Consider the following 12,046-nt stretch of genomic DNA (forward strand, 5'->3'; position numbering starts at 1 on the left):
TACAAACACAATGGGTTTTAATCTAACCTAAACAAGAAAGAAGAGAGTTGAAGAGAGTTGTTCAAAAATCTGTCAAGAAACTAATGATGATAGCACACAAAGTAAACTATAGAATGGTTGAACTAACTGTAATAATGATACATTATTATTTAGATAGTATATTACTGGGTTAATATGTTCTATTACAAATTAAAACAATAGTTCCAAATTTGAAAAACTTTCCCTGCTATGGACAAATAATACTGCAGTTTCTGAAAACAGAATTGAACCAGGAAGCCAAGGAAACCTAGGAAAAAAAAAAACAGTTAGATAAATCAGCTCTATTTTTGGTGGGTCTGAATTTAACCTAAAAAGTATAAAGCTTTCTTTATCATTACTGGAGTATAAATGAAAGATGATCTAAAGAAATATAGTTGAATATCCTTATTCATGGCAGTTATTTCCATAAAATTGCTGCAAACACTGAATTAGTAAATACTGACCCATTGCTCCTTGGAAAAAATACAAAATTGGGTTCCTGTATGCTGTAAACACTGAATTAGCAAATACTGACCCATCGCTACTAGTAAAAAATACAAAGTTGGGTTCCTATGAGCCTATAATGACAACAGGTTTGTCAACCAATCAATACATACCCTTGTTTAATGTGTGCTGCTGTTTAAAGACACTTTATTTAATACATATTGCTGATTCATGAACACTGAACTCACAGCCAACAGCTGTAACTCACTACAACTGAAGTCTGAATGAAGCCTATCTGACATCTATTTTCTCCATAAGGTATACTACAGCTTTCTTGCCACAGCACTTCAGCACTATTCTTGGGGACCATTTTAAACAGTGAAATCACCAACCAAAAACACAAAAATGTAAAAATTATGGCACTAAATAGACCTCAAAAAAAGACACCCCTTTTTTTTTTTGAGTCAGAGTTATGCCCTTGTCGCCCAGGCTTGAGTGCATCACTGCAACTTCTGTCTCCTGGGTTCAAGCAATTCTCCTGCCTCAGCCTCCAGAGTAGCTGGGATTACAGACATGTGCCACCATGCCTGGCTAATTTTTTGTATTTTTAGTAGAGCTGGAGTTTTGCCATGTTGGGCAGGTTGTTCTCGAACTCGTGACCTCAGGTGATCCGCCTGCCTCGGCCTCCCAAAGTGCTGGGATTACAGGCGTGAGCCACCGCGCCTGGTCAAAAAGACACTTTTTTACAGTATAAGAACTAAAACAAGAAGTCAGAACATTGCCTTGTCTAACCTCAGCTAGGAATGTGCACGTTGGGCAACAAAGATATTTTTCACTGCTCTGTGTGGGTCTTTGAATGACTAACAGGCACTGTGAGTACTGAGTTTGAGATTATGAATACAGTTTAGCAAGTAGGTAAACTTGCAAATATAAAGTCCATGAATAATGAGGATCAACTGTATTCACAAACATTTACACTATCATCCTATGAGTAAATTTTAAAAGGTTTGTTGTACATGAACCCAGAAATCTAAATAACTATAATGGAAATATAACAGGACTAAATACTACTTCTTAGGATCCACTTCACAAGTTTTAAAAAACAGTTATGAAATTAAAAAAACAGACCCATTATAAGCCACTTTTGCAGTGGCATCAAGCAGGCCTCTTCAATTTACTAGTACATGACAATCAGCTTAAGGAGAAATCAAAATACGTTCATTTCTAAATAAGTGAAATCCATAAAATACCATTTGGAGAACCTAACCTGCTAAATTTTTAGCAACAGAGACACTAGTCCTTTGGCTGTAGTCAACTTTTTTTGAAATATCATTTATTCAAATAGACTGTTATTGAGTAACAAGCCACACTTCCCTCACCCTAAGATAAAAGGCTGAACCATGCTGCCCAAATGATGATTTCACTACTTAATGCATCATTACTAACACTGACTATACTACAATAAAATGTATCATACTACAGTAAAAACAGTCTGATCTACGCTTGACAGGAGAACTCTCAGATGAGTGATTTACCCACTTGCTCAACACTTTACATGTTTGTAAATCTTTGGTTCTTGAGAAAGGGACTTGAAACAACAGTAAAAGAGAAAAATATAAAAGCATGAATTAATGGTAAATTCGACAAGTTTTTTTAAAAAGCAGTAATTCCTCTACCAACCCATTTCTTCGGCATTCCAATTAACTACTACTGCTTTACAATAATTACATACTTTACAGAAAACGGTGAAAATTAAATGAACAAATTAGGAACTCGATACACGTCTTAGAGATCATTCCAAACTGATGCTCATTTTTTACATCCCACTGTCAGCCAAGTGCTGTTTTTATACCATCATTTTAAGGTATGTGACCAGGCTCAGCACACCTGAACATGAGGCAGAAATGCTGCTACTTATTCAAAAAGAGAAAATAGTCCCCAAAATATTAGCCATAAAAACCCACACCAAATTGTGTATTTTCTAAGACTTCCTAAAGAAACTGATTGTGTCTCCCACATTGTGATCAGTTGAATTCAGACCTAATCTAAAAATGGGGCAGTTGTCACAAAATGAAGGAATTAGTACTTTAAAAAAGGAAAAAAAAAAAATGGCACTATCATACCATGCTTCCCTGTGGCACAGTTTTGATTAAAACTTGGGTCCAAACACTATCTCTGACCTTCAAGACTAAAGTTGGCACACACATTCCCCCATTAAGAAGCTATCAGTAATATTTTAAATTAGAACAGCTGTGAAGAAAAAGATACCTTTGTTTAGTCATGTTGTCAGGTTCTGAGGTCTGAGGGGAGTGAGTGGGCAAGTGGTAGGTAGCTGGAAAAACACGCAAGGAATCGTAGAGAGTTTCAACATGGCTTTACTCTCTCTCTGGGTGCGAGCAAGCTGTATGTACAGCGTTAAGCAGGGCAATTATACTTTTTACAGACAATAGTGACTCAGAGCCAAGCACAAGCTCACACAGCATGGTTATATAATGTGCGATGTTGTGTGCCTGCGCTCCAAACCCGCTGAGTCATGCTGTGCAGAAAGGCCGCTTAGGCCTACTCCTGACTAAAGCAGAGCCATTTCCCTTACACATGTATTTTTAGTTTCATTTGGGATCATGTTAGAAGTTACCAGTAATCTGTCTGTCTCACATTCACCTTGTTATTCCATGACCTTTGTCAACATCCTGGTTCACCTCCTGTTATCATCTGAACTTCTGTAAGAAAATAAATGCTTTCCTTATCTCATTTCAATTCACCACACCTACCACCAGATTAATCTTTCCAAGGCATACTCTTATAACACTGTCCCCACATTCAAATCCCTTCAAGAGTACACACTGCCATCTATATGAGGAACACATTTCCCAGTCTGGCTTTCAAGGTTGTCCACAATCTGACCTAACACACCTTTCCAGCCTTCTTTCTTATAATTCTCCAACAATTAACCTAAGCTCCAGAACACCTCAAACTTTCCTGTTTTTGTTCCTTTGTTCAGGCCTTTCCTTCCATCTGAGTGCACTTCCTCATTTCCTGTTGAAATCCTGCCTACTGCTTCAAGGCTTATCTCTACCACAAAAGCATCCCTGATTTTCCTAACTCATGTGTCTCCCTTTCAACAGTCTGGTATCACTTATACTTTGTAGCCCTCTTAAGGAGCTTCACTCTGCCTGCTAATAGTCATTTATCCTTCCTCCATCAGCAAGGTCTAAACTGAGTGTTTCTTGATAAAATAAAAGACCAAACTGTCAAAAAGATAAAAAAGACACATCTTATTTCTACCAAGAGGGGAAAATGTCTTACTGTTAATAGAGTAGAACATGTTCCCCAGAAGAAACTTCTAAAAAATTCATGGCCATGTATGGCAGCTCATGCCTGCAATCCCAGCACTTTGTGAGGCTGAGGCAGGAGGACTGCTTGAGACCTGGAGTTCAAGACCAGCCTGGGCAACAGAGCAAGCCTCTATCTCTAGAAAAATATAAAAAATAAATAGCTGGGCATGGTGGTGCACACTTGTCATTCTAGCTACTTAGAAGGGTGAGACAGGAGGAATACTTGAGCCCAGGAGGTCAAGGACACAGTGAGCCAAGATGGAGCCACTGCACTCCAGCCTAGGGGACAAAGCGAGATCCTATCTCCTCTAAAAAAACAAAAACAAAAAAAACAAAAAAAAAAATTCATGATTAAATCAACAACCTTATCACACAAAGTGCTATACGTTCAAATCATTACAGAGGATACGGAACTGGGAGCAGTGTAGAGTATCCCAAATTTATAAATCTGAAATGCTCCAAAATCTGAAACTTTTTGAGCTCCAACATATGTAATAGAAACACTCAATAGAGCCTTTTAGATTTCCAGTCTTTGGATTTGGGATGCTCAACCAGTAAGTATATAATGCAAATATTCCAAAATTTGAAAAAATCCCAAATTCAAAATACTTCTAATCCCAAGCATTTTGGATAAGGGATATTCAACCTGTATTACTTTTCAAACACAGCAATCCAGTCCCTTGTCCCCATCAATACATCATATGAATAATAAAGTCTAACTATATTCTAATAATGCCTCAATTATCTAATATCACTAGGACACGAGAGGTTCATATAATCAAATTTTTGAATAAGTGGTTTCTTAGTGCAGAAACAGAACTCAGGCATGCCTGCAGCCTAGGCCAGCTGAAAGGTGTTCTTGGGAAGCTAATCTTGACTTCCTCCTATCTAGTGGAAAACACTCAGGCACAATGGGGAAGTCATTTTGTACCAGTTACTTGCAGCTGGTAAACAGGTAGGGAGCATGAAGGAAGGATAAAGAGGGTGGCAAAAACCCTATAAAATGTCAAAAAGATCTTTTTGCACCTGCCAGAATCCTCATTCCAGATTGTTGGTACCATTCACATTTGTATGTCTCTGAGGAACTTTGGGTAGTTGAACACCTATTATGTCTCAATACAAACTATGTCATTACCTGCTGGAAGTTTCCATACCCTTTGCCACTGAAAATTTCACACTCTAATTGTGTCTGCTATGGGTTGAACTGTGTCTCCCCAAATTCATAGGTTGAAGTCCTAACCATCAGTAGCTCAGAATATGACCTTATTTGGATATAGGGTTGTTGCAGATGCAAAATTATATGAGGTCACACTGGAGTAGGGGAGGTCCCTAATTGAGTATGACTAGCGCCCATATAAAAACAGAAAATCTGACCACAGACAAGCACATAGGGAATATGTCATGTGAAGATGAAGTCAGATATTAGGGTAATGCTCTATAAGCCAAGAAACTCCAAAGGTTGCCAGCAAACCACCAGAAGCTAGGTGAGAGGCATGGAACAAATTGTTACTCAGTCCTCAGAAGGAACCAACCCTGCTGACACCTTGATCACAGACTTCTAGCCATCAAGAACTATGAGACAAATTTCTGTTGTTTAAGCCACCTAGTTTGTGGTCCTTTGTTACGGGATCCATGGAAAATTAATTTAGCATTTACTGGTGTTGATATCTGTTGATATCACCAATCCACTGTGAAAACTACCAGACACCTCTTTAAGTAACCATACTTCTTAAAAGTAAGTATTACACTCGTTGAACAAATACAAGTCAATGGCCTCTATGTGCCAGCCACTAGTGACAGAGCAGTAAGACCAACAATGTCCCTGCCCTCATACAGGTTATAGTGTAGTCAGGATAACTGACAACAAACCAAAATTACACAGTGATAAAATTACAATTGCACTAAGAACAAAAATGATGTATTTCCCTTCCTCTCTAAACAGATGGTAAACACAGTTAACCATGTATGGAGCCTCATGGTATAGTTGGATGCCCTTCATTTTTATTTTTGTTCCCCTACTAGATGTCAAGTAGTTGGCTACTACAAAGTCAGCTTTTATCAGCTACCCTCTTGTCTGTCTGCTCACCTCCTCCAATACATTTATATCAAATTTGGAGTTTCTAATACTCCGAGCTAAACAAAATCAAGTAATTAATATTGCTAAGAAACATACACCATGTAACAAAAATTGCTGCAAGTGAAAACTGAAGATCTGATTTTAATGCAAGACTCTCAGGTTTACTTTAGATTCTCAGAGATTTTTTTTTTTTTCCAACAGAATTCTGTTATAAGGCTCTGAGACAGAAAGTTATTGCTACATAAACTGGATTTTACCAAATAATTTTGTACTATATTGCCTGGCAAATGCTTGTTTCCTTTCAAAGGAAATGCAGTACAAGGAAGCAAGAAAAACTTTTTCATATCAGAAGTTCACTGTTTTCTGCATCAGAATATAATGGTTACTTAAGGAAGAAATACTATCCAAAGTCAGAATTATAAAATTATTGTTAAGCACAGGACATATTTTTGTTAAATAATTGTCAATTCATGTTTAAAATAACATGACTATGAGGTTATATAGCATCATAATTGGAAAGTTCAGTCAACATTTTTTGAAGGACTTAATAAATACCACCTACCTCTTATGCATATCCAACAATCATCTTTTTTGTTGTGTTTCTTAAGTTCTTCTTCAGTTACTTCAATTAACCTGCCTTTTAATCCTGTTAGATCCTTTCCACTTTTGGTCAGGCGAATCCAATCCATAAGGCTTCTGCCCTGTTTTAAAGGTACCTAAAAATGGAAAAAGAAAGAATTAAATCCAGCTTCTTCATTAGTTTTAATTCCATTTTAAAAGATAATAAAACTCAAATCTAACAATTCTATAAATCATTTTACAGCTTTAAGAGACTGTCAATATTGTTTATGCTGTATTTGAATTATAAAAGGTAGGGCTTAGAAATTCTATCACACAAATTTTCACCATATTGATGTCACAGTACAGCAGTCCATCAGTATCCACGGGGGACTGGTCCCAGGACTTCCCCCTACCCTATATCAAAATCCAGATGCTCAAGTGTCTCATATAAAATGTCAAAGTACTGACATATAACTATGAACATCCTGCCATATACTTTAAATAATCTCTAGATTACTAATAATACCTAAAGCAAAGTAAATGCTATGTAAATGGCTGTTGTATTATATTATTTTATAAGTCCTTTTTTTTATTGTTGTATTGTTCTTTTTAACTTTTTTTTCCCAAATATTTTTGATCCACAGTTGGTTCAATCCTTGGAGTCAGAAAACAGGGCTACACAGGGCTGACCATATAACAAGAATGATATTGAACCAGAAACCAGAAAACAGGTTCTGGTCCTGGCTCTGACATTAATATGTCACAGTCACCAGTTTGGACCAAAATTTCTTCACCTTAAAAATCAAAAGAGATTTGACAGAAGAAAAGATAAAGAAACAATTAACTATAGTTGATTTTCTGAACTGTCAATATAAACAGACTTTTAGAAATCATTAGATAGCAATCTTATCTAAGAATCCATTGAGTAACAAAGTTTATCAAATGATGGAAAACAACACTGTAGGGAAGGGGTGGCAAACTATGGCCTGCACCTGTTTCTATACAGCCCTTGAGCAAAGAATTGTCTTTGCATGTGATGGTAAAGAGCCTGAAACCTTATGAGGCCCCTTGCCCAGGGAACTTAATAACAGGATGGTTTGGGTTTTTATTTTGTTTTATAAAACACATTTTCAATGTTTTCAGATGAGAAGTATTATTAGTACTTTGACCAGAACATTTTCAAGATATCTCTATGGAACTAAGCTTGTCTGACTAATTTGTAATGTAGTAACAGAAGAATGTTTAATGTAAAAGCAGACACATTCAAGGACGTTTACATATTTCACTTATCTGAATCACACCTATTTTAGATATCCATTTACTCCCAAACTAACCAAGTTAATGGGTCTGTGGTGCCTTTCACATTCCATCCTATCAATCTACATCATTCCATTCTGGCTATCACTGAAACTCTAGGTCATTCGATCCCAATAAATGAAGTGTGAGAAAATGACCTTTCCCATCCCAAACGAAAATCACTCACCTCTCTCTATTCCATAATCCACAGGATAGTTAAAGCAAGCTTTCCGAAATGCAAATCTAATCAAAGGTTCTCCCTCCCTCAGTGGCTCCTCAGGTTACCTTATAATAATTCCCTAGGGATTTACCAGGTCTTCACAATCTGGTCACAGTTGACTGCACTAGCTCCACGTTCTAACTTTTGCTCTTCTCCATTATATACTTGGCCAAATGGGAACTGATTATTTGACTCCATGATTGCTGTCAAGTACTTGCTTATGGTAGAGTTGCTTCCTCTGCAGGGATCAACCTCACCCCAACTTCCATTAATTCCTCTGGAAGGCTTCTCTGATCCTCAACTCCTTTGTGGTCATAACACCCTATTGTAGTATCTATGACATTATAACTGAATGTTTACTATTTCGTGCAACCTATGAAACTAAACACCGTGAAATCAGAGACCACAAACTCCAGCATATAGTAGGTTCTCAATAACTATTTGTTCACTGGTATTAATAGAAATAATCACTATCATATGTTGAGTGCATATTCTGTGTCACACTCAAGTCTGTGAGATCTAAATAAAAGCCTCAGGACAAGTGGCATTTACTGAGTGCTTACCAAGGCTGTGGTAAGAGAAACATTACCTCATTGAATCCTATGAACAATCCTATAATATGGGTACTGTTATTCTCATTTACATCTGAGGAAACAGACTCAAAGAGATTAACTGGCAGATATGGTGAAAGAATCTAGGTCTTTCTCACTTCAAAATCTGTGCCTTTAAAAAATTACAGTAAGTCCTCACTTAAGCTGGTCAACAGGTGCTTGGAAACTAAATTATGTACAACGAAACTAATTCTACCGTGGGTTAACTGACATAAACAAAAGTTCCTGCAGTATATTTCTGGTCACAAAAACATCACCAGACTTCTAAATAAAGACCAAAATACTTCTAATATTAAACACTGAAAGAAATGTTAGTTATATATACATTTAAGAAAGATTAATTAAAAAACAATAAGATAATTATTTACCCAACTATTCCAGTTCAATGTCACAGGTAGTCAGAGCCTATCCCAGTAGCTCAGGGAGCAAGGCAGGAATCGACCCTGGACAGGATGCCATCCTACGGCAAGGCACACTCATACACACCCAACATTCACACAGACTGGGACCGTTTAGACACATCAATTAACCTAACCTGCATATCTTTGGGTTGTAGTAGGAAACTAGAGTACCCAGAGAAAACCTATGCAGACACAGTTAGAGTGTGCCAAAGACAGTGGCCCCGGGTGAAACGAATTTTTTTTTCTCATCGATATTATAACTTAATGCTGTTGAATTAAACAACATTATTTGAGAACCTGCTGCATGCTCCCAACCTTCCCAACTAGGTTCTATTTTCTCAACTTCTACCCATTTCATCCAAACCTGACTCAGTTTTTACATTCTCAGCATCATCTTGTTTCACAAAGAAAAGAGGAAAAAGAGTGGAGTCTGAGTTTTCCTTAGAATTGCACAATAATCTTATTGTGCTCTCTTTTTGGACCAAAGACTCACCTTTGCCATCGCCATCTGTGTGACTTTTTGGTTTACTTCTAAGTTTTCTCCTTTAAATGGATGCTAAGAACATAGTTGGTATTTTTAACGAAGAAGGGCAGCAACTCATATTCTAATTCAGAGATTCTCTCTGGAAAGACTATGTTATTCAATCAAGTATTTAGCTTCAAGAAACAGGTCAAAAACCAGTGAGAAAAATATACATGCCTGGATGGCTAGATGATTGACATATGAATCAGTAATGAAATCTCACAGCAGAACCACAACACAAGCCTAAGCAATTTAAGGCAACATTTCTTAGCCAGTTTCCTTTTCTGTGAAATAGAGACAATAAAAGCTTTCACTTCACAGGATAATTGTGAAGATTAAAGTTAATACATGTAAAGCACTAAAAATATACATGGCCACCTATAGAAAGTACTTAAGAAATCTCTGGAAAGCTAATGAAAACTACAGATCCCTGAACCTATATTCATTCTGAACTAGAATCAGAACGCCAAATATAAGTGGAGAAAAATAAGAAAATCGACAAGGGTTCCAAATGATGCTAAGACTCAAGAGTTAACCGAGTGGCCCAAGTAGGTGGAAGTGTCACAAACAAAAGATAAAGATATGGTTACAGAATGAGGAACTAACACATAAACAGGAACAAACAACGCAAAAGAACAAAGAACACAATTTTTATTGAATTTTGCAAATACAGAATATATCTGCACAGTATTCCACCTGTTGCTAATAGCAACTGTGCTCAACAAAAACTCAAGAGTATTATATTTGCTTCAAAGTTAGCAAGTGATAACAGTAAAAAGGCAATGAAAAAACAATCAGGTACCAGGGGAAGAAAGAAAGGCAGTATGACTTGGATAGTGTCTGTAAACCTGACCTAGCTCCCCAGCTCAAGCCCCCATCCTTGCACAGACGGTCACTATCGCCACCGCCAAGCCTTTCCCTCCTGCAAGGGAACCCACATCGAGTGATGTGGTACAACTCCTTCAGGCAGTGAAGAACAAAAGACCAGCGAGGAGATGAGGTTGAGGGAAGGAGGCTAATACCAAGCGCCTATAATACCGCAAGCACAGTGCCTGGCTCTGTCATATAAATTGAAATCGCGGGAAAGGACTTGGAGGAAGGGAACAGATAGAGCGAGATAAAGGACCAGAAATAAGAGGGGCTACAAGGGGAAAGGGAAGGAGATAAGGAGAGTTTAGGGACTGTAGACAGAGTGGGATCAAAAAGAGGTTGTAGGCAAGGATAGCAGGGAACGACAGCTTAGAGAGGTGTACATGAGCTGGGAGTTGGGGCGGAAGGAGAGAACAGACTGCCGGAGCGCGAAACGCAGCGAGGGGAGAGACTCACGGAGCCACCCGCTTACCTTGCTACGCCCCCCGGAGGCTACACGCTGCTGCGACCTGGGGGCCGGGAAAGACTGGGAAGGGACGTTCAGCATCTTGAAACTCCAGCCCCGGGCCCTGCCCGGGGTTCGCCGCCGGACGGGATAGTACCTCCAGCTCCGGCTCTGTGGCCGGGCAGAGGCCAAGCCCCCGACCCACTTCCGGGGTCGCCAGGGGTGAGACGCGCTATGACGCAGCACGTCCGCGGAGGGCGGAGCCAACGGGGCGGAGGGAGGGACGGCAGGGAGGAAGTACGCATGCTCAGTTAGTTCCGCGTCCCACACTTCAGCACCGGAGCAAGGTGACAGCTATTTCGTGGAAAGATTAGAGAGTGAAGCTGTTCCTTAGCCTTGGTGCTGACCGAATCTGGGAACAAATTCTTAATCCTGCTAACCCGGAACAGCAATGTGTGTTCATTGTTAAGCAGTACCATCGCACTACTTGAAATATGGAATAAAATACACTATTTGAAATATGGATAAAAACGCATTTTCGTTTCTCTGAAATTCTTTCCTGTAAGGCACTAGACTGTACTGGAAAAAGCACCTCACACCTTTAAGAGCAAAAATATCAAATGTCAACAGCCACTACTGTGGGATAAGAAGAAAACATCACCTTTAAGCATCCTTAAACCTCAACTTTAAGCATGCTAAGGACTGATGAATGCGCGAAAGACATTAGTAAAGTCTCCTTCTGCTCTATTCACCCACTCACAAATTCTCCCTCCTTATGTAACTTCCTGTCTTCCCTGGGAGTTGTGTACTGATGCGGCTCACCTCCAGCTGTGGTGATGAAGTAACGTTTAAAAGTCAGATTTGGTTTGGATGCCATCTCTGCACTTAATGACTGAACTGTCTTATAAAAGTTACTTTAGTATCTCAAAGTCTCATTTTCCCCATCTGCATAATGGGTTTATTAAAGATTAAAGGGTCATATGTAAACTACATACTGCGGTGCCTGGTTAATATTAGGTACTGAATAAGTGGCAGTGGCTGTTCGTACTATTCCAACATATTAATGGGAAAAGGACAAACACTGTAGGTAAACACCAGGCTCTAATGCTCAAAATCTGATTTTTCTGTTTGTTTGTTTGTTTTGTGTGTCCCTTGGGAAGCACATAGATCTTGAGAGTAGAATCCAATGAGGGAGAAAGTTTTCAGAAGAAACATAGTTTTAAATAATCCTCCCCATCCTCCTTT

General features: G+C 38.6%; 1 protein-coding gene across 7 annotated transcripts in view; it reads right to left on the minus strand.

Moving 5' to 3' along the window:
• Positions 1-11,010, minus strand: part of CYB5R4 (cytochrome b5 reductase 4) — a 105,589-nt gene extending 94,579 nt beyond the window's left edge. For all 7 annotated transcript variants that reach the window (XR_012433634.1, XR_012433635.1, XM_065543766.2 and 4 more), the window contains exons 1-2: positions 10,829-11,010; positions 6,437-6,590 (exon numbers count right to left, since the gene is read on the minus strand). Coding sequence is in view for 3 of the 7 variants with exons in the window: in XM_065543766.2 (XP_065399838.1) it covers positions 6,437-6,590; positions 10,829-10,903 (229 nt within the window). In the remaining 4 variants the exon portion in view is untranslated. The remainder of the gene's footprint in view (positions 1-6,436; positions 6,591-10,828) is intronic.
• Between the last annotated feature and the right edge of the window lie 1,036 nt (positions 11,011-12,046).

Source organism: Macaca fascicularis, chromosome 4 (assembly GCF_037993035.2).
Source record: "Macaca fascicularis isolate 582-1 chromosome 4, T2T-MFA8v1.1".
Classification (NCBI taxonomy): domain Eukaryota; kingdom Metazoa; phylum Chordata; class Mammalia; order Primates; family Cercopithecidae; genus Macaca; species Macaca fascicularis.